At 37.0% G+C, this 23,901-nt stretch overlaps 3 protein-coding genes across 3 annotated transcripts in view; all 3 read right to left on the minus strand.

The window, feature by feature from the left end:
- Positions 1-381: 381 nt before the first annotated feature.
- Positions 382-1,332, minus strand: LOC131330912 (peptidyl-prolyl cis-trans isomerase CYP37, chloroplastic-like). Its single transcript, XM_058364670.1, has 3 exons — positions 1,203-1,332; positions 940-989; positions 382-812 (listed from the first exon to the last, which is right to left on the minus strand). The coding sequence occupies exons 1-3, from the start codon at positions 1,275-1,277 to the stop codon at positions 701-703; spliced, it is 237 nt and encodes a 78-aa protein (XP_058220653.1). The 5' UTR covers positions 1,278-1,332; the 3' UTR covers positions 382-700.
- LOC131330905 (peptidyl-prolyl cis-trans isomerase CYP37, chloroplastic-like) overlaps positions 382-23,901 on the minus strand; it is a 49,622-nt gene continuing 26,102 nt past the window's right edge. The window contains exon 13 of the mRNA XM_058364658.1: positions 382-615. Within this exon, the coding sequence (XP_058220641.1) occupies positions 604-615 (12 nt within the window). The 3' untranslated portion in view covers positions 382-603. The remainder of the gene's footprint in view (positions 616-23,901) is intronic.
- Positions 16,365-23,485, minus strand: LOC131330899 ((-)-germacrene D synthase-like). The gene is made up of 7 exons (XM_058364649.1): positions 23,240-23,485; positions 21,551-21,836; positions 20,364-20,739; positions 19,719-19,940; positions 18,889-19,027; positions 18,542-18,790; positions 16,365-16,807 (listed from the first exon to the last, which is right to left on the minus strand). The coding sequence occupies exons 1-7, from the start codon at positions 23,384-23,386 to the stop codon at positions 16,514-16,516; spliced, it is 1,713 nt and encodes a 570-aa protein (XP_058220632.1). The 5' UTR covers positions 23,387-23,485; the 3' UTR covers positions 16,365-16,513.

The following is a 23,901-nucleotide window of genomic DNA, read 5'->3' on the forward strand; positions in this document are numbered from 1 at the left end:
TACAAAACAATTTCCTATCAGTTAGAATCCCCAAGTGAGCATTCTGTAGTATATTCAACAATATATCTTGTTAGTCGAATACATTTATGTTGGGGAAGTCAAAGAAGCTTAGTGATTCTCTGCTCTCCATAGGCCCTAACACCACAATGGGTATTCTTTTAGACATCCCACTCAGCGGTGGCAGAATTTCCGCCCAATGCCAAGCCGGCTTTGTAACACGTCAACGGCTTAGATTGGTTTTCCAATTCATTTTTGTATTTGAGCTCAGCAGAAATTCAATTAGACATAAACAGGAAACACAATTCGGGGTTTGTAAATTTACGACAATGTTCACAGGACTAGAACCTTTTTTTGTGTGGATTCGCTAAAAATTCTAGCTGATGAACAAGACTTTAGTAAAATTGAAAAACAGAAAGAAGAATGAAGTTAGCTACATTGGATGTCCAAAAATCAAAAAACAGTTTACATCAGATGCTTGCGCAAATTTCAAAGGGATGTAAAAGCTATAAGCTGGCAACATTTCCCATAGTTATCAAAGAGCCAAAAATATCAGTTACAGGCATAATTCCACATGAAGAAATTAGCAATCTACTATCTGGAACTTCACGGCAAAGCCTGCACAGAAAACTAGGATGAATCTGAGAAGTTGACAATAAATTCAAAAGAATGGGAGAGCATTCCAGTCCACAAAGACAGTAGATTAACTCTCAACCAGGAATACTAGGCGATCTTGACCCTCCACTAGCTTTGCAGATCGAATCAGATCCCCGGTTTTAATCGTAGGAAGAGTTTCTCGTCCAACAGTTGTGTATCTACACATTGGCATGGGAAGTTTCATAAAATGGAGTTAGCTTTACCTGACTGAAGAAAAGCAAGATTTCAAAAGGAATAGGTTAAAGGATGCATAGATCGGCTATTGCTAAGGTAGTCAGGACATGCCCAAAGACAGAAAACTGGCCCTCATCAAAAGACAACCCACCTAAGCCAGCCTGTTGAATCCGGATCCCATACAATTAATACCAGAAAATTGATTTTTAAATTGGGAACTCCGCCCCTTTTGCTAGGGTATATATTAGGAAACAAATTATTCTAATGACAAGCAATGAAGGATTTGAAACCTTCATGTTGATTTCAATACTATTTTTTTAGTTAAGCAGCTTAAGACTTTTAAACCAGCAAGAAGTGCCTTGAATGCTACTTACACTTCTCTTATCATAAAGGTAAAAGAAAAACTGATATGGTGATGAGTACTCCTCGGAAACGCCACTGTGAGCCATGGCAACTGCACCATAAACAGATAGAGGAAGCACAGGCAGTTCTCCATCCCGCCAAAGGACAAGTTTCAATTTTACGTGCTAGACTTTTCAAAAAAAAAAAAAATTTACGTGCTAGAAACATATACAATTTGTATCCGGTTATTGACCCTATAAAAATGCGAAATATCAACAGACCTGCACACTTAGAGTTGCTTTGTACAATGGCTCAAATTGCCCAGATGGCATTATCTCCAGGGGAACACTATAACCACTGTTCTTGCTGTCTGAGAGAATTGCTTGGTTAATACAGCTGAGCTTTGTTGGGATTATGCCCGGTAATCCCACCCGCAACGGAAGCGCAACAAACAAAAACAAATCACACTGCGAGAGAAAACAAGCAATCAAAATATGTGGTTCTCCAAACTCGGGTACGTCCACGGGAGAGATATTTCACTATATGGAAAAATAGACGATTACGTGAGATGGAAAACCCTCTCAAGCTCCTAACACCATGGCTCACATAATGTTTTTCACTCACCCCCGACATCTATATTTTCCCTCTCTCTCTCTCGCACAATCTCATGGTGGGAGAGACCCTCTAAGGGGCTCCCGGACTTCCTCTCCTCTCTGCTCAGTCTCTCTCCCCCACTCTCCTCTTTACGGCACAAGGCCCATTTTATATACACAAGAGAGTGGCTAACACAAAAACTCTTCAACTAACCAAAGAAGAGTCTAGAACCCAATTGCCATAGTTCGTCCTTTAATGCACAGCCGGCCACCAACTCAATTCAAAAACACATTTACTTCTTTAGCCAACTAATTCCATTAAAATCTCTCTCTTTTTCAAACTGCATTTAATGTGGGAAAAACCCAACAAACTTCACCCCATTGTAAGCCCCGTCGACCACCTAAACCGCAGTTTGGGTGGTTTTCAGTCATTTCAATTGTGCAAATTTGTATCATAGAAAAACAAAACTGATTAATAACCTCAACAGTCAATCAAAAGAATTTCTCTTTAAGGCTCAATCCACTTGCTATGGGTTATGCTTTGAGACACAACACGCACAAGTTCTTTCCTGATTTTCAAACTTACAAAGACCAAATATTTGTTAAAAGAGTGAGTTATAGAGCTTGTCCCACATCAGTTAATAATCACCTCCAAAATTAGTATATGAGTCTAGACGGCCTCTCCACTCATTGTCAATTGATTTTGAGTTAGATGCTTTAACATGGTATCAGAGCTATGCTTTCAGGGGGTTTTGGACAAGACTAGAAGTCATTGATGGTTGTTTTCCCCCTTCGTTTGTCATTGATAGTTGATTGTTGTCTTATGTGTTGAATCATTTGTTTACCTCATCACGTGCGAGTGCGAGTGCGAGGGAGTATTAGTACTTGTCCCACATCGATTAATAGTCACCTCCGAAACTAATATATGAGCCTAGGCGACCTCTCCACTCATTGCCAATTGATTTTGAGATGCTTTAACAGAGCTCTTAACCAGTGTTCCACTCTTTGTTCTGCAAGTTCACGAATCACAACTCTCTCTCTCTCTCTCTCTCTCTTGGAAGAATGTTTCCTTGTTAGGTACAATATTTTGAAGTCTGATGGTTTATTTCATTCCAAAAATTTCCTACAGTGTCAGCAAAATGTTCAATAAAACGGAGGATAAGGTTCTATAAGGACAATGATTCCCTTTGGGTGGAGGTTATTAAAGGTAAATACAATCTGGAGCGCAAGGCTGTTGGTTACCCTGTTTGTCTGTGTCTGGTGTGGTTTCAAATATCTGGAGGGACATTTGTTCAGTAGGGGAGGCATGTTCATGTATTAGGACTATTATCCAAGAAGGTTTTAGATGGCAGGTTCATTTCGGACAGGAAATTTCCTTTTGGCACCATACGTGGATAGGGGACACTACTCTTAAGGAGGAGTTCCCACGTCTTTACCTCAAGTCATTGCAAAAAAATGAGATGATCAGTGTTGTGAAATGTGATAGTGGAGTGGGGAATTGGAATCTGCTATTCCAAAGAATTCGGTATGATTGGGAAATTCAACAACTGGAGGATTTACAACAAAGACTTCATGCAGTGACCTTGGATCATTCTAAACGCGATCTGTTGAAGTGGAGGTGGGCCTCTGATGGTTGTTTCTCGGTGAAATCAGTGTACAACAAATGGGAATAGTCCAGAAATGCAAGAAATTTGGTATTGGAAACAATCTGGAAAAATCTCAGCCCTCCTAAGGTAGAGATTTTTGCGTGGATGGCCCTTCAAGACAAAGTTGCTAGTAGATCTGTGCTTCAAAGTAGAAACTTGATCCTTGAAGGCAACTCAACATGCACTTTGCCCCTTGTGTTTTATGCATTTGGAGACACCCCAGCACCTTTTTCCACATTGTAAATTCTCATGGCCGGATGTTTGGTCTTTGATTCTAGATTGGTGGCATGTGAGATGGATGTGTCCTCAATCTCTAGAAGCTCTCTTTACTTGGTGGTTTGACAATAGATTTAGAAATTTGGAGAATCATTTGTGGGAAATGGCATTCTTTGCTACAATTTGGTCATTGTGATTTGCAAGGAATGACTACGTGTTCAATAATGCTTTGATGGGAGTAGGGCAAGTGGGTGAGGTGATCAAAACCAGAGTCGTGATGTGGATTAAGGTAAAGTTCGATATCAAGGTATACACTGTGGAGGATTTTAAAGGTTTCCTTGATGGAGTTAGAAATATAAAATTGTAATATGTGTTTGAAGTGTGTCTGGTGATCCGTCCAATTCTCAGTTGGATGCTTAATTTTAGTGTTTCTCCATTTTCTCTTCTTTGTCTGAACTCGTAAGCGTCGTGTGCTTTCGATGTTCCCCACGATGTAACCTTTCGAAATTTATAAAAAAAAAAATTGCTGAGGAAAAAAAAAAAACAGAGGATAAGGGAGATTTCACTACCTTACCAGTTTTGCAAAGTTCCCTGCACTCAATGGTGCTGAATATCCATCTAAAACAACCTGAATACATATTTAATTATCTCAGTTCATCAGCTAAGGCATTTGCTAGTGTTGTATGACCAATGCATAACACACACTCATATAGACAGAGAGTGAGAAAGATGTTTTATCTCCCATAATTAATATGTATCGTATATCTATTAGTTAATATGAATTTTCCCATTACTTAAAACTGAATTATTGTTCTATGACAACTTTTAAATTTTAAAAGTGTTACTAAAAGCAAAAAGCTTTTGATCAGGAAAAAAAAGGGGGAAAAATGACAGCCAAAGACATGTAAATTATCAAAACACATTCTGGGCCGTCATTTTTCAAAAAAAAAAGAAAGGAAAATGATTGCCAATAACGTTTTCAGCATTAACAAATATTTTTAGCTTGTCATTAGCTGGTATTAATTATCATGGGCCGTCATTTTCCAAAAAAAAAAAGGCACAAGGCTGGGAAAATAATTCGAGTAGAGGTGTAAAATTGACCCGCCTCGAAGGCCCAACACAAGCCCCTCTTTGACCCAACTACAGCCATCCCAAATTTCCCAGTGAGAGTGGGCTGAGCCCGTTTCGATGAGGGGTTGCCTAACGAGAACGGACCAACCCCAAAAAAGACCGGAGTTCAATGGGAGACCCGAGACTGGGAGTAGTGCTGCAAATAAACTGAGCAACTCACGAACTCGGCTCGACTCGTTAACACTTAAACGAGTCGAGTTTGAACTTATGTTTTCAGCTCATTTACTATAGAACTTGGGTCATTAAGGGAGACTCGACTCGATTAAAAAAACTCGTTTAGTATATGACTAAGCTTGACTCGTTAAAGGTTCGGCTTGTTAAAGCTCGAGTTGAGCTCGAGTTCAAATTTTTGGCTCATTTAGTAAATGAGCTGAGCTCGAGCTCGACAAAACTCGGTTCGGTTTAGCTTGTTTGCAGCCCTTATTAGGAGTGCGACACACATGGTGGCAGTAGGTAGCAGTTAGATAACCAAAGCAAGCAGTTCTTGCCGATATCATAATCCTTTCGATTCTCTTCGGTTTAGGTTTTGAGGGAAGTTTTAGGGTAATAAGTGGAGAAATAAATAGAAAAATTAAAGTATTAATTGGAGAAAAAGCTATTGGGAACTATGTGCAAAGGAATGAGTTGAGTCTAGAGATCCAAAACAAATAGAGTCGAATTATATTCAGTTTGGCATTTTTGTTCGGGCCTCACGTTCTAGCTCAATCCTCGTTGTCTTGTACTTTAATAACACTATCACTCCCGCTTTCGCACTCTTATTCGCACGCGCTTTCCCATTCCACTTTCTCAAATAAATACTTAAAAAATAAGGACCTATTTTCAAATTTAAAAATAATGAGCTTATGAAAATAATTTTTCAATTTTTTTTTTGTAGGGTTTGATAGATCTCGATGACATCTATCAAACAAGATCGATATTACATATTTTTTTATTTCCGTAAGCCAATTATTTTCAAGTTTAAAAATTATAAATAAGTACTGACTACTTTTTTAAGGGGGTAAATTGGAACACTCTCAGCAAATGATAGCCACGCCAACAAACAGTCACAAATCGCTTATTGGGAGAGTAAAAAAAGGAGTAATCGTGTGGTGCAGATCTCATGACCCAACCCCGAATCATCGAACCTAAAGAGGGCGCGGCGCACCTGATCATCGAGATGTGAATCTCTCTCACCATGGGAAGAAGTGTTAAGGATTACAGCTCAACGTCAGTGACTTCAGCTACTATTGCCAGGTCATCAGTTAGTTAGTAATTGATTAGAGTCGGTTAATGAGGATTAGTTGTAATAACAGTTGTATTAGTGTGTTGATTAGGATTAGTTGTAAAAAGGCATATAAATAGCTTCTGTTGTACAGGTAATAAAACAGATTGGGAATATGTTTTGAGTTCCATTTTCTCTCTCTAGTTCTTGACTACCTCTCTCTGGTTCTTGATTTGTTTTTTGATCTCGATTCAAGTTTTGAATATTTCCTCATGGTATCAGAGCCGTAGCGACCAAGGTCCTCGATCCAATTTGACTCTTTTCAACTCTCTGTTTCTATCACTTCTCATTTCGGTTTCTAGGGTTTCAGATTTATGGCTGGGAGTACTTCGTCAAGCACTTCTACACCGATAGCAAGCTCTTCCTCTGACAATGGAGTTCAAATGCCACCTGCTCTGGCCTTTCTGGTATCTAATTTTCACTCTTTGGTCACCATCAAATTGAGTTGTGACAATTACTTACTTTGGAAGACTCAGGTACTAAATGCTTTGCGTGCCAATGGCTTTATTGACTATGTTACTGGCCCGATTTCATCTCCACCAGTACAAATTACAGATGCGAGTGATAATGTTGTCATAAATCCTGCTTTTCTGAAATGGAAGCTAGTAGATAATCAATTGCTTTCTTGTATTACTGCCTCGTTGTCTTCTTCCACTTTACCACATGTTTTGGGGTTAGAACATGCATCTGAAGTTTGGAGCTCTCTGGAACAACGTTTTAATTCCATGTCTAGGTCAAATATCCATGAACTTAAGAGAGAATTGTTTAGTTTTAGCAAGACTGGAACCTTAGAGGCATATATTGATGAAATCAAGGCTTGTGCTCAAAAATTAAGTGCCGTGGGGTATTTTGTTGATGATGATGATATGGTATTTCATACGCTTAACGGTTTGCCAGGGGACTATGATCCTATCAAGTCTGCTATTAGAACACAAAGAGACCTGAAATTTTATGAAGTTGTATCCATTCTCAAAGGTGAGGAGAAACAAATTCTTCTCCGGTCTAAGGGAGATCAAGCCTCAAGCAGTGTTTTTCTTGCTACACAAAAATTACAGGGGTTACATGTGTCTGAACCATCTATTTCTTCGTCCGGTGTTGGTTCTTCTACAAGTGCTGCAGCAGTACAGCACCCTTTGCAGTCCTTACATCCTCAGTTGCTTCCTGCATTTCATTCATCTACGTTTCAATCACAAGTTCCAGTGTTCCAACCGCCTGCACAAATGTTTCAACCACAATTTCCTGCTCCATTTTTCCCACAGCCTGGCCCTAGGTTTCAATCTAACAACAAGAATAGATCAAGAAGCCTGGGGTTTTCTCAGAATTTTCACTCTTTCTCCAAGCCTGCATGTCAGATATGTGGTAAAGATAATCATTCAGCCAGGACTTGCTATTATAGAAATTCAAGCACTGCACCTCCATGGTTAATGGCACAGACTGGACAGCAGCTTCCACCTCAGTCTTTTTTATCTACTCCTTGGAGATCACAACCTCCTGGTTTCTCTACTCAACAGGCCTTTTCTCAGCCTATGTCTCACTCTCATGAGTTTCCTCAAGGCTCTGGTCCAGGTTATCCTCAGGCTCATTATGCTGCTACAAGTTCTTCTTCAGGCTCATTCAACAACTTTGATTCTGGTTATAATGGAGGATACTCAATCCCTGGAGGATACTCAGTTCCTGGTATCTCAAGTGCTAGTGATATGCCCTCTGCTTTTGCTGTTGCTCATTCTGGATATCCTACAGGTTCTGGAGTTGGTGGTGTTTCCTTGCCACAACCTTGGTATTTTGATAGCGGGGCCACAAACCATGTCACACCTGATATTTCGGCCTTATCACAAACTCAACCTTACACAGCAGGTAGAGGGGTGGTTGTTGGAAATGGTAAGGCTCTTCCTATTACATGTACTGGTAGAGGACTTCTTCCCACTCCTAAGGCTCAATTTGAACTTACTAATGTGTTGCATACTCCTGCCATAACACATAACCTGTTATCTGTTTTCCAATTTGCTAAAGACAATCATTGGTTTTCTTACCTTTAATTCTTCTGGTTATACAATTCAGGACAATCACACACATCAAATTTTGTTCAAGGGTCCATGTCATCAGGGTCTTTACCCTATCCAGAGCTTCTCTAGGCCTGCATCTTCTCAGGTTTCTACTGTTTTTTTTCATCCTACTATTTCTGCTTCATCTTCTGCTGTTTTATGGCATCAGAGGTTGGGGCATCCTAGTCTCCATCTTTTTCAGTCATTAATCAAGCAATATGGTTTATCTGTTTCTAAACCCTATGATGTTCAGTGTTATAGCTGTAGTACAGTAAAGAGTCATAAGTTGCCCTTTTCTTTGTCTGAAACTCATTCTTCTCAACCTTTTGACCTTCTACATCTTGATGTTTGGGGTCCTGCGCCCATACCTTCTGTCAAAGGTTATCGGTATTATTTACTTATCATTGATGACTACACTAGGTACTCCTGGATTTTTCCTTTATTCTTCAAGTCTGAAGTTAAAACTACATTGGCTCATTTCAAAACTTTTGTTGAAAATCAGTTTCATACCACAATCAAAACAGTTCGGTCTGATAATGGCAAGGAGTTTGTGAATCATTTTTTGACTGGTTTGTTTCTTCTTAGTGGTATTCTTCATCAGACTTCTTGTCCACATACACCTGAACAAAATGGTGTTGTGGAAAGGAAACATAGGCACCTTATGGAGACCACTTTAACTCTGCTCACGCAAGCAGGAATGCCTGCTCATTTTTGGTTAGAGGCACTTATCACCACGGTATACTTGGCTAACAGGTTACCTCATACAGCTCTAAAGTTTCAAATCCCCTTTGTTCTTCTTTTTCATACTAACCCAGAGTATTCTGTTCTTAAACCTTTTGGTTGTGCATGTTTTCCTTGGTTAAAACCTTATCAACCTCACAAACTTGTACCTAAGTCAACACCTTGTGTTTTTCTGGGATATTGTTCTACTTCTAAAGGATATAGGTGTTTTGATCCCATTACAAATAAGGTGTATATTTCTAGACATGTGAAATTCATTGAATCCGAATTTCCTTACACCAACCTTATGCCTCAGTCTAATACCGATACATCTTCTGATTCATCTCTTCAATCATTTTCAGTTCCTCTTGCCTGTTTTGATGATATTGTTGTGACTGTTCCTGTTCCTTCTTCCCCTTTTGTAGTTTCATCTCATCCCACTCCTATACCTGTTTTTGATTCTTGTTCTTCTTTTCCTATTCAGGTGGGTACTTTTCCTATTCTTGATTCTTCCTTTTCTCCTGTTTCTTCTTCTACTCTTTCTGACTCTTCAAGTCATTCTTCTGTTCCTTCTCGTTCTTCTGTTCCTCCTAACCCTATTTCTTCTGGTCACTCTATGCAAACTAGATCAAAAAGCGGTATTCATAAACCTAGACATCCTCTCTCTCTTTTTACTTCTGCTTCTTCTGATTCTCTTTCCCTTATGCCTCTCACTGAACCTTCACACTATTCTCAAGCTATTCGTCATCCAGTTTGGCAAAAAGCCATGGCAGAAGAATATGAGGCTTTAGTCAAACAGGGTACTTGGGGTTTAGTTCCTCCTCCATCTAATGGTCATGTAATAGGTTGCCAATGGATTTACAAGATTAAGAAAAATTCAGATGGCACTATAGCTCGATATAAAGCTAGACTCGTGGCTAATGGAAATCAACAAGCTGCCGGTTTGGATTTTTCTGAGACCTTTAGTCCAGTCATAAAGCAACCAACTTTAAGGATCATCCTCAGTCTTGCTGTACATCATCAGTGGCCACTTAGACAACTGGATGTATCGAATGCCTTTCTTCATGGCATTATTGATGAAGATGTTTTTATGAAACAACCTTTGGGTTACAAGGATCCTCAACATCCAGATTATGTTTGTAAGCTTAATAAAGCTCTTTATGGTCTTCGACAAGCTCCCAGGGCTTGGAATGCCATGTTTTCCAGTTATCTTCTTCAGATGGGGTTCTCATCTAGTAAAGCAGATACCTCCTTGTTTCTTCTCAAGCAACCTTCTTCTTTGACTCTTGTTCTCATTTATGTTGATGATATTGTGATAACTGGTTCAGATTCAGCTTATATTTCTCATCTCATTCAGTTGCTCAGTAAGAAGTTTGTCATGAAAGACTTGGGCAACCTGCATTATTTTCTAGGGATTGAGGTTCAGTCCACCACATCAGGCTTGTTTTTATCTCAGACCAAATATGCTCATGAGCTCTTACATAAGGCAGGAATGACAGAGTGCAAGCCTAGTGATTCTCCTTCTTCCGTCAAGCCTGGCATTCCTACCTCTGATTCTGTGTTTCCTGATGTCACTTTGTATCGAACAATTGTGGGTTCTTTACCGCGACTTCGACGACGACGCTGGTAGTCTCCACAGTTAAAACCTCACTATTCACAAACCCCTTCTTCGTTTAGTACCTCAGATTTACAGCCCCTATAAATTGTCGAACCAAATCTCTCCCTATTCTCTCCAAATTAGCGCATGGTTTCAGTGGATCGACCATGGCGAATTTCTTGGCTCAGTTCCAGAGCATAAAGAACTCGAGGGATCACCTCGTCGTTGCTGGCATCCTCTTGCTTTGCACATCTTTCATTCGGATTTCTCGACTTATTTACAATATCACATTCTACGGATCTTTATCGTGATGACTTAACTGGAAAATGTTGCTCTACATTACTGTATCAGTTTTGTGCTGTTTACTTGATTACGGGAGTTGAATGACCTTTTAGTGTCAGATTTGATCCGAAACGGATAATAACAGTGACGTCGTGCTCTGAGTCACTTGGATTCTTTTAAGATCATTTTCATTGCTCTTCAATGGAGTTTATGAGTTTGTGATGTCTTGCCATGTACAAATAAGTTGTTAGGTCGCGGAACCTGCTGATCGAAGACAAGGCCATATTTGTGAATGACTCTTTTATTTCTTTAAGCAATAGTAAGCATACATAAGATTACTTGATCTTTGGATTCAATTTCTTTGAGAGAGATTTCAAGTTGCAACAAGATCAACGAGTACCGAGGTCACAAATCCCTTGAGCTTGGTTCCAGAATTTGTGTAATTATCTTCATCATTGTATAAACCATAAATAACTCGAGCAAAGTTGAGAGGTAGCCGGAGGAGAGGCATCGGGACGGGGGTTGGGCGGAGGAACTCTGAGTTCATGTCTTTTCATGCATTTGTAACTTGTTTCTGGAATTCAGTGATAGCCTCTTCTTCTGTTGCACCATATTGTTTCATGTAGCATTCAACTGAGAAGGCTACATAACCTCTTTCTTGCTCAAACTATAATTTCACCCAAAAAATTGCTAACTAGCATGGAAAAGATCGGTAGTAATTTGTTTTTGTGTCCTAATTCTTGGACATCATTTAACATGCATGGTTGGAATCAAGAATCTCAAGACATGATCAAGTGTAATCAAAATTAATTCATTATGGAAGCGCTTGTGTATATTTGGGCACCAAGGATCTAATGTCATGGATTTGCAACCTGTTTCCAGAAGGTTACAATTAATGTGGTACCCCATGTTTGGGGGAGTAGTCATGAATAATATGATACCACATTCACAATGAAAGTCTACATGGGTGATCTTAGCATATAACAAATTAAACTAAAATTAAACTATGTAAGATACTAAGTTAGTAGTTACATAGAACATGAGGCATATATATAAATTTACAATGAATAATGATATTTGTACGTTGGACTTGTATATCTCACCTTGTGGCCAACCACGTGATCATCAATGAGCTTGCAAAGCATAGATGAACCTTGAACAATCAATGGATAACTACACCAATAATTCTCTAATCATACACACAATTACACAAACTCTCTCACATCAAATATAGGGTCCACATATGTTTTATATGAGAGACTTTATGTGATTGTGTGTGTGATAGTAGCATAGTTGTAACTAGACACCCAGTGAAAGGCCTCTTTGGTTGCCAACTCTCCCATTCCAATTAAGGAAATGATTGAAACAGCTTGGTGGCCACAACTCAATAGCGCAATTGGCATATGCTCGTCCATACTTGGAACATAGCCTTCGTGACACCATTTGGCTTCAGTCAAGTATACTCCAACCAAATCTTTCAACTGGAATTTTGAGGACAATGAGCTAGTATTGGGCGAAATTTCATGAGTTGGGTACTGCAATGCATGTGATGTTCCTTCCAAACTTGATGATCTACTAATGTTAAAACTTAGTAGTGCGTGTGGATTTGGAGAAAAAGGGCCTAGATAGGTAATTCATGTTTGGCAGAGGGCTTGAACGGGCTATCTACATCTACATCTATATATCTATCTATCTACATTCCTTATAAAAGTCTCAGTTGTTTGTCGACTTTTTCCATTCCAAAACTACCCTTGCCCCATTTTCCCCCACAAAGCCACCCAGGTCCACATTTCTCCACACGAACGACGCGACCTTCACGGAAACCATCCACACCTCCAAAATAACCAAACGGCATAACGAACCAAGGCCATTGCAAATCAAACTCTCCTTGGTTCTCTCTCTCGCGTGGGGGCCATAGGGTAGAAAAGGTGAGTTTCGGTTGAACTTCACCGTGGTAATTGTTTATGTTTTTCGACTGCTTTTCTGATGAAGGCAACATATCCTCTGTGCAAACCTAAACCAGAGTATTTCCATGTGAGATTTGCCTACTATTTGTTTGATATAATGTCTCAACGACAATAGCAGAACTCAACATCACACATAGACACACACACAGAGCAAAGAGTTTAGTGTATATGCCCGGCCCCTAAGTTCATTGAATCATTATTCTCCTCACTATATATGAACTCTAATTCACGACAACTGCTTTTGCTCTTTTTCTTTTCTTTTTGATCGGCTGCTTTTGAATGCTCTTAGCTGTGGACTTATTTTGTTTGTTCAATTCATTGAAAACGTATTATAGATCTTCATACTAACAAGATTGATTATTATGCCTGATTGTTTGCATCCCTTACAATTTTTCAAAAGTTCATTCGAAAATCGAAATAGTAGGTCAAATTAAACTTTGGAAGTTAAAAAAACAGCCTGCCTCTCACAGTAACATGATCTCATATTATGAGAAGTACCTGTCTATAAGGTATGGTTCTTTTTTGTCCTTGGGCAGAATATGATAGAGGTGTTTTCTCTCCACTGTGGAATTGAATAGGAGTTGGATTACTCGAGGATTTCCACCAAAATTAATAATGGTTTTAGGAAAAAAAAAATTGTTTGTTGTACGACCAGTACTACTATCCCCAAAATCTAAGTCTAAGATGAACAAAGCAAGAGTACGTAGGAATAGTCATATACTCATAATATATCTTATTGTAGAGAATAAATTTTTTACACCGTCGGTGTAAACATTTGTTTTCTCCAAATCAATTACATTGCGCTACGTTACAAAACAGTTGTCTCAATCAATAAAATATGGGGACGTAGCGCAATAAAATTTATTTGAAGGAAACAAATGTTTATACCGGCGGTGTAAAGAATTTAATCTCCTGATTGTATTATCCATTGTACTTTTATTTTCATCTAAGGTGCTTTGGATAACATTGATCTGAATGAAATTATGTTTCTCTATTCTAGGTCTTTTTGAAGGTATGGATTTACTAAATTAATAGAATGCTTTTACGCTACAGATAACATGTTCCTATTATCAACTCTTGTTGTGATTACTAATATCGACAAAAGAAGTATACAAAAAAATATTGCCTATCGTACTTGGATCATATGATGTTATTATTTTTCGGTTTTATTTAAAGTTAGTTAAGCTCGTAAGATCATGACTTAAGGATTAGAAATCTAAAGCTTGATTTTAGAATTCCCTTGGGGTGAAATTCTATTGTCCTTCCAATAAATTCAGAATTGCCGAAAATTCAGAAATATGTGTAATGAGTTAGTGTATGAGGTGGCTGGTATGGCGTTATGTTCTGAATAAAATCCATCACTAGAACAGGAAAATGACAAACCCGATTATTCCCTATAACCTGACTACTACTTCGGAATCTGAAAATCCGTTTGTATTGAGGCTAATGATTTTCGCTTTTCCCCGATTGTGTTATTGATAAAATATGCAGTTTGGTGGGGATTCCATTCTGGGGATGTTATGCACACCAATTGTTCGCTTAAAGTCCTCTCCATTTTGGGGTGTCGAAATTGTTTGTATAGACGGGAGGATCGGTGGGTGACTCCACCCAAAATGTAGCCGTAAAAAGCATTCCATTCCTTCATTTATCGTCAAAGGTTCGTTCTTTTTTCCCTGAATACTATCAATTATTAATGGCCTAAATGCTGCTGCAAACATGTCATCTTTGATATATGAGGACGAAAGAAACGGGAAAATGTTACCCTCTAAAGTAAAATTTAGGGGCCGAATTGCCATAATTGAAATTTGGGACCAAAATGACAACTCAACCATACTCTCCTTTAGAGTTTAAACGTTTTTTTTTTTTTAAGAGAGATCATTTTATATCATAAATAAAACACAAACTCGAGACACTACATTAATTATGAGACTCCACGAGATAACCAAGCCCAATAACTCAACTAACACAAAGAAAAAGAAGAAAATCCCCTTAAGAAAAGAACACCCGCACATAGTTGGAGAGATTCGAACTTCTAATCTTCCAGTGAGATGCAAGAATGGGACCAGAGGGGTCTAGTAGAGGTGGCCGCCACAACAAGATTTTTAGAAAATGCAATTATTATATTATATGTAAAAAAAATTATCCCAGACTTATATAGTCTCGCCACTGCTAAGGTTTTTTCCTTATTTTTATTATTTACTAGTCATAAATCTTCTTCTTTTTTTCAAGAAAGGAGATCCAAAAAAGTATTCTAAAACTAAATTCAATAGGCCAAGGTGGAATAATATAAATGATGATGTGTAATTAAGAAAAAAAAACTCCACATTCTAACCCTAAAATTACTTTACCTAAAAAATTACTAAGAGAACTTAATTACACTGTCACTCCCCAAATTTATAATGTCACTCCCAAAAGGGAATGCGGTTATCAATTTTGGAAAATCTATATAGGGATCTGGGGAGTGATATTATAAATTTGGGAAGTGGCATTATCAATGCCCAAAATTAAAGTTAGTCTTTTTTCATATTCCATGTGCAAATGAAAAGTATCATTTACTCTAGTTTTTGTTATGTTATTTTAATTTTTTTTGGAGCCGATGACTATTAATATTGTAATGCATCTTTTTATTTTTTTAATATACATTTCGCCACTGTTAGGGTAAAATTCTAGTTCTGTCCCTGATTGATTGAGTTTAGACGATTAGACCACCACCTAGCTTTAATTTTAAGAACTTGTATGCTAAGGCATTTTTAAGGGGTTTTGACATGCAGGTCCTCTTTTGTAAACTACTAGAAGTGGAACCAGGTTTATATTTTCATAAAAACAAAAACAAGAAACATGTTTGGTAATATTTGTGTTTCTCAAAAAAAAAATACTGGGAAAAACAGTTTTTTATAGTTTTCAAAAAGTTTATGAAAACAAAAAAGTAGAAACTTGTTACCAAACAAGTTTTCTTTATTAGTTTTCAAAAAAGTAAAAACAAAAACAAAAAGGTTACCAAACGCCCACTAAATTGTCCTCAATCATATCCTCGCTGCCGGTGGCGGAGGGAGCGTATGCTAAGTGGGGGCATATGTTTTTTGACACTTGGGACGAATTTACATCTCTAATTTTTTACAGATTTAGCTCAACAAAATTTTCAAACATCTACCATCATTCATCACACTTATAGGTTGATAATATTAGAGCAACAAATCCTAAGGGTTGACTAAGTGGTTTTGGTTTAGGATTTAGGTGTTTTCTTTCTCTTAAGGTCTCAGGTTGAATTCTCCATGTCAACAACTCATGGAACCGCCTCACCTCCACGTATAATTGTGTGAAACGAACGACTGTAAATTCGAACAAGTGATCATGTAAGCAAATACAACCAACCAGTCCGGTAAGGTTTAGGATTCTGGTGTAGTATTCAGTGTGACAAAATTTTCACCCTAAAAATAGATATATATATATATATATATATATATATATATATATATATATATATATATATATATATATATATATATATATATATAGACACACACACACACACTTGTGATTTGTGAATAAGTGTTATGAAAGTGTACGTGCGTCATTTATGAATTGAAGAGATATACTCGTCGGGACCGGACAAACAACAACAAAGACAACTTTATTTCTGGATGGAATAATCCGTACATTGCACGCGATAAACACGGCCTTCAGAAGCATGCATTCCACTGGTTTATTTGATAAAAAAAACAAGGCCTTTAGAAGCATCTCTAGCTTTAGTTCTTCAAGCGCTAGAGCAATCTATATATAATAATAAACATAAGTGTTCATTATATATGTTTTATTTGACGACATAGAAATCGATACAGATAGGTGTTCATATTACTTGATCTTCGGGCTCAACCTGTTGCAGAGATTTCAAATTGGCACAGAATCAACGAGTACTGAGGTCACATATTCCTTGAGCTTGGTTTTAGAATGAGTGTAAATATCTCCATCATGGTATATAACATAAACCACTCGCGCAAGATTGAGAACTCGCACGAGGAGAGGCATTGGGGCGGCAATTGGGTTGAGGCATTCTGAGTTCATGTCCTTCCATGCATTTGTAACTCGCTTTCCAAATTCAACAGTTACCTCTTCTTCTGTTACACCATGTTGTTTCATGTAGCATTCAACCGCAGAGGCTATGTGACCTCTCTTTTGCTCAAACTGTAATTGCACCATCACCATCACACAAATGTGTTAGCATGATTAAAAGGTAGTATGTACTCCCATAAAAAAAACCTCCCCATGTTTTTATTCATTGATAGCCTATGAATCTCAAATCTCAAGATTTTATTTTATTTTTTAACAGCAAAGAAAATTTATTAATCTTTAAAAACAGATCAAATCTCGAGACTTAGATCGTGTGTCTTGAGACTCATGACAATTTGTTAGGACATGTGTTACTTGGGTATAGTGGATCAAGTGTTATGGACAAGAACATAATAGGCATATAAATATGTGCTGAATGATGACACTTTTCCTTGGGCTTGCATAACCCTGCTCCTAACTTTTGTTGTTCCTTTAAAAAACCGTCGGTAAAAGTCCTTAAAACAGCAGTCCCATAAAAACTGCCGTTTTAGGGCAATTATTTCCAGCGGTCTAAAAATTGTCTTTTTAACAACAATTATTTAATGCCATTAATAAAACCGCAGATAAAACCAAAATTTGGCGTAGTACTTGTATAACCTTGCCCCTAATATTAAAAGGCTGATCTCGTGACTCCAACCCACATTGTCGCATTACAGGCACCTTTATTTTGCCCCTACTGCATAAGTTAAAAGGCGTGAAAATGATCCTCTCTCCGCTCCCACAGTGCCAACTGCCCCGTAGATTGCACTCATCGTTGAGAAATTAAGGTCAATACCTATAATTAGTGGTGAACCAGATTTGAACATACATTATTGTATTACTCATTTAGAACATGTTTTGGAACTAGTTATCAATCTTATGGTTGTTAAAACCTACGATACTGGATACGTATCCCACCCCGTATCCTTTTTCTTTAAAAATCCTACGATACGATGGCGTATCTTACTATATACAATCGTATTTCAAGTCGGTACATAACCTACGATTACTTATTGGGAAAAAGCAAGCACATTGTACTTCAATGTGCTTAAGAGTGAAAGCATGGACTAAAGAGTGTTCATTCTAAGTCGTTTGATCTAATTGTGCCGACTTAATTTACCAAAAATATATATAATTGTTCCAAATTTCAAACCATTCGTAAGATATCCAACCTCAACCTAGGGCTTGAATAGAAAAAAGGACCGTACTTTGATTATGTTTTTCCTGAATCATATAAGAGCTCTTCTTTTCTTTCCATAACTAAGGCAGTAGTCATTAATTTACCGGGGGGAAAAAAAAAAACTAAGGCAGTATAATCCTCAATGTGAAAGACTCCAGTTGACAGACTTCAAACTTTGACTCTTAAAACATACTCCCTCCGTCCCCTTATTATAGTCCAGTATTCCATTTTGGGCTGTCCCTTAATAAGTGTCCATTTGGTAAAGTTAGTGGGTAAAAGTTGGTACATTGTCTATTTTGTCCCTAAAAGTAGATTCCATTTTGAAAAGTTAGTGAGTAAAAAGTGTAATGATAATGGGTAAGTAGGGAAAGTGGAGGAAAAAGTTGATGTGAAAGGTATAATGATGATGTTTTTTTAATAAGTTGGAGTTACGAAGTAGGACATTTAAAAAGGGACGGAAAGAGTATTTTTTTTCAATATATGCATAGTTTGTTGGTATTATTAGGTGTAAATTCTTTTTAATTGCATATTTATTATGATTAACGTATCTTATGATATACGATACGTATCTCGATGAGTATAAAATATAAAAAATGATACACGATACATATCTCAATATGAAAACAATATGAAAACACATTCTATCTTACCTCGTGGCCTACCACATCATCCATGAGTCTGCCTACCACTGATGCACCTTGAACAATTAAAGGATCAGTATACAGCCAATCAAGGGCCTCTTTGGTCGCCAACTCTCCCATTCCAAGAAGGAAAGTGATTGCAAGCGCTTGTTGACCACCGCTCAATATTGCAGTTGGCATATACTCTTCGAAACTTGGAACATAGCCTTCGTGGTACCATTTGGCTTCAGCAAAGTATCCTCTGACCATATCTTTCAGCTGGAATTCGAGAACAATTAATGAGTGAATATTGGACGGAATTTCAATATTTTTACTAATATAATATAATAAAACAAGTAAGTTATTTCGAGGCAAACTGCGGATTTTGCATAGTAGATTGCGTATGGTTTTCCTTGCTTGGCCATTTCTTCATCAATCATGTTGTAAGCATCCAAAACCGCTTGATAAACAACTTTCATGTAGTCCGGAAGTTGATCCAACGAACTAACTTCCCACCTGAAAATCAAATAGGTTTTGGGAAATGACTAAGGGGTATGGCGATTGCTGTGGAAACCGATTTAGATAAAACTTTAGATTACGATTAATAAGTTATGAGAAATACTAAGTACAAAGAAAATGGGCAAAGAATTGACCCTTAAAGTATACATGAACGGCTCAGATGCACTGCACACTGAATCTGAGCTGTTCATGTACACTTTAAGGGTCAATTCTTTGCCTATTTTCTTTGTCCCTAGCACTCCTTATAAGTTATAAGTAGAACTAGTACTGTTAACTGAAAAAAATGGAAATTAACTTTTTAGTAGCTTACAATCTAAAATCTGGACCTAAAATTAAGCACCTCAAACTGAGTGACAACTATTTGTCACTTTAGGTAAAAAGCTGCCACTAAAAATTTTTAGCAACACACTTTTAGTGACAATATTTTTGTCACTGTCGCTCTTTTTTTTTTTTTTTTTTGTAGTGGTGTGATATGAAGGACTAAAAGACAATTTTTTGACAGCATTTATAAGAAAGTGGTAGAGTACAAAAAACATTTTCCTATGACGCAAATTCTATCACAAATTCAAGATTCAAACATGGTCTTAAAATCTCAACTTGAACATTCCATAGAGGTTTCGATTCTTATAATAGGTAAAATCAAAATTTAGATCACAAGGGAGAGGGAGAGGGAGAGGGGGAATTTAACCTTTGAATTGCCTCATTGAAGAGCACAAGTTCTTCGATGGTAGCCTGGCTAGCGTCATAGATGTCATCAATAATCGAAATCATACAAATCATTTTGATTAGAATTCTTCTAGCAAGAACATATTGAGGCTCAAAGTAAACTCCCAATGTCCAAAAGTACAACTCCACCACTCTGTCTCTTGCAAAAGGTAGTGTCCTTGCAACGTCCAATTCTTTCCACCACCTAAACCAAAAATTGAACCATGAAAAATATAAGATCATCCAATCCAATGTATTAATGCCCTGTTTTGGATAGAAAACAAATTCTTCTCGACTGTACTAGTAGTAGTATTTTTCTTCTTCTTCTTTTAGGCAAATTTTCATTTTCTTCTTCAATTCATCTCAATTGGAGGACTGAATGAACTTTATCTCAAATACAAGTTTCAAATCTATCTCATTTGTTACGAGGAAATCAATCGGTCCTATAGGAGTGGGGAATTGAGAGGGGTAGGGGGTGGAATGATTTTGTAAAATTGTATTTTTTTTTCTTTCATAAATTATGAATTTCGTTATGAAGATGAACCGATAATGTAGCATTTTTTTTTTTTGAAATGCCAAAAAGAAGAGTTTCTAGAGAAACTTATTAAACAAGTTGTATTATACCCACCTTGTGATTTCGCTTAACTCCTTCTGGTGCAATTTCTGCAATAAGTTGAAATCCAATTTTGCAAAATCCAATAGAACTTTATTGTGGGAATCATCTTTTTGATAGAAGGAAATATAATGCCTTGACTCGAGCCTTGTCAAGCCCTTGTGGATGGGCTGATATAGAGCATGAACTACTTGTGCTGCGATTGGATTATTCCTCAAGTTTGGTAGAGCAGAATTGAGGTGAGTGGTGGTAAATTCCATTGCTTCATCTAGTATATCTTCTTGATGTATGCTCAGAAATGTAGCTTCATACAAGCTCAATAATCCTTTCACATCACCAATCAACGATTCCTTAAATGTCCCTTCATTGTCCTTAAATTTGTTGAATACATCTACATAAACCATTCAGGAACATGATCAATTGGAAAACAATAAGTTAGAAATATGAAAATGATCAGCAATTGTAACAAGAATCAATAGTTGCGGCTTCAGAAACATTCATGAAAGTAGTCATAAAGGCAATTATTTTTCCCAAACTAGAGAGGAAATATAAAACAGTATTTACGGTGTCTATTTTATGGACGATATAGTACATTATTATATCCTATGCGATTATTATGTCCCATGCGACTATCAGTATTTAGTAGTAATCAAAAAGAGCTTTAATAAAATCTTCCTTTTGCCGAGGAAAAAAAATTACAAGCAAACAGACTAAGTAATAACTAATATGTTTTCATGTTTTCATAAAAAGAAAACATTTTGGATATGATTTCCCAGAATATATGATTCCCAAGCTCCTTTTATAGCAATGTATACGCTCTTTTTTTTTTTTTTTGTCATTTTGTGACCTACTTTTTGATACACCTTTCTCGAATGAACATAGACAAAGCCCCCACAAAAAATTGTATAGGGAATAAAAAGGGACTATAGATGGAAATCTGTTTCTTTAATGATAATGAAATGAAATTTATTTGTTTCAGTTCTTGTTGCTTATTAATTACTATCAAAAACCGAGGCTTAAGGGTAAGTTGAGTTCTAGCGATAACAGCACTTAAACAGTATATATGCATATGCATTCTCTATAGCTCTCTCGTTGTTGTTTTTTTTTTTTTTTTCCATTGTTTATCTTTAATAACAATGTAATTTCCGTTGCCGATAAAATAATCACTTTCCTTAACCGCACAAGAGACGAAGGTAACTTACCACAAGATACAGGATATCCGTGTTGTCTCAGTAATCGAAACGAGAGAGCAGTAATGTAAAGATTCTCATCATCATTGACATTTTTATGACCACTTTGATGATAGGTTTCATATATTTGATGTAACCCTTGGTCAATCTCTGTTTCAAATTGGTAGGCCACACCTAGGCGCTGGATTGCATCAATAAGGTCTAGCTGTAGTGAATAATCACCCTTTGCTTCCACTAGCTGCTTTCTCACATTTTCTTTAAGCTGTTGATGATTTTGCTTCATGTTGATATCCACTTCCTGCCAAAATTTAAAAAAACAAACAAATATAACCATGTATTAACATTATTACTTGGACTAGAACATTAGAACTGTTGGTTTAACGGTTGCGTAATTGCACTTAGGTGTGGTGAGATTGTGAGTTCAACTTTTATAAAAAAAAAATAAAATACATTTGTTGATGGTTTGGAATTGTATGTATTGATTCGTCTAACAAAAAAAAGTACTTATTTTGTTACTTATCTTCATCATCTAACACCTGAAATGTTTATTTTTATTACTTTTTTTGAAATTAAAATTTATTTTTACGGAAAGTCTATGAGTAGATATGTTCATATACATACATCACGTACATTGTCTTTTGGGCCAGTTTCGGGTCCCAAATAAATGATCGGAGCCGCTCATTTTATTTAAAATACGTTGCTTATGGTCCTTTCAAAAAATAAGCTCAATCCGATATCGATAAGAACATTTACTAAACTTCCAACTTTGCTTTAGAATTCAAGTTTTAATTATGGGACAAAGTTGGACATTTTGTACACACCCTAATTGATAACAGATTGAGCTTATTTTTTGTAGAGTCCATAAACAAAATATTTTAAACAAAATGAGTGGCTCCGATCATTTTTTTGGAACCCGAGACGGGCTTAAAAGGGGTATGTACTCACTGGTACAGATTTTAGCACCTCTCTTATTTTTATTACCTCAAGAAAGTACATTCTGATCTAGGATTGGTGTGAGAACCAAAATTAAAATGAAAACTACATGACCTAGAATACTTGCTTTTCCAAGCTTGGCCTTTAAAATTGAACGCTATCAAAATCATTTTCCTAACCGGGCGAGCCCATCGCACACAAATTACAATCTAGTTGAGCTTGAATAGCAGTTTCTTTCTTATATCAGAAAAGCTACGTGCACAGCAGCTGTGCACAGAGCCTTTTTTCTCCCGCCTCGGGTCGCACAAAGATGATCGGAGCCGCTCATTTTATTCAAAATATGTTGTTTAAGGTCTCTGTAAAAAATGAGCTTCGTTCGATATCGTTAGAGGCGTTAACAAAACACCCAAAATCACTTCAGAATTTAGTTAACGCTTCTAACGATATCGAACGAAACACAAAGAAGAGTGAAAATCAATTACCTTTCGATACCCAATTTGCTTTCATCGAAACACAAAGAAGTCCAAAATTATTGGTCCATTTTAAATACTCAAATAAAAAAAACTCTTTAGTATTCCCTTAATTTCCACCGTACTCTATATGGCCATTGAGGTAACAGACCAAATGTGAATTAAAATTAATTTACACTATTAGAAGGCTGGAATGATGTGGAGAGTATATACTAGTACGTAATGCGTGATTAATTTTCATTTAAATCTGATCGAAAAAAGATTTCCGTTCAAAGAAAAATAATACAAATAATTTTACCATGTCAGCAGAAGCGTAGGCAAGAAAATGATCTCCCCAAACACTAGGATGAAAAACTGATTCAGGACGACATTGTGTGACTTGAACAGGTAGCGGTGCCTTTCTTGACGAGGTTAATAAAACAGTTGGGATGGCAGAGAACTCCATTTTTCTTTGTTGGGTGGCTGTGAAACGGGAAGGAATATTAAGAGAAGAGGAAGATATGAACCAGAAAATGGGAATTGGAAGGAATAAGAGAAGATCAACAGTCTCTAATCCTTTCCACCTTCTCACTAATGGTGTAGAATAAAGAGCAACATCGCTTGCTATTTATAGACGACTAGATTCTGTACTAGGGAATGCAAACCTTCACGAGGCATTCTGGCAAAGTACACGTGTTTTTCTAAAATTCAGCTTTGAAGTAGAGTAGGGCACAAGTTATCTTTTTCTAAAATTCAGCTTTGAAACGGCTAGGTAAATGGAGGAGAGAGAGGAGAAAAGTAAAACGACATTTTTTTTTTTTACCGGCAAAAGTAAAATTTTACTAAGGGAATGAGGAAAGGGCATTTTGGTCTCAGTAGAACATGTTTCTCTCTTGTTAACTTCTTTCACTATTTTCTATGGTTAGATAGTATTGTACATGAAAGGGTCACATCTCACATTTGAACCGTTCATTCCAATTT

Source organism: Rhododendron vialii, chromosome 6a (genome assembly GCF_030253575.1).
Source record: "Rhododendron vialii isolate Sample 1 chromosome 6a, ASM3025357v1".
Lineage (NCBI taxonomy): Eukaryota > Viridiplantae > Streptophyta > Magnoliopsida > Ericales > Ericaceae > Rhododendron > Rhododendron vialii.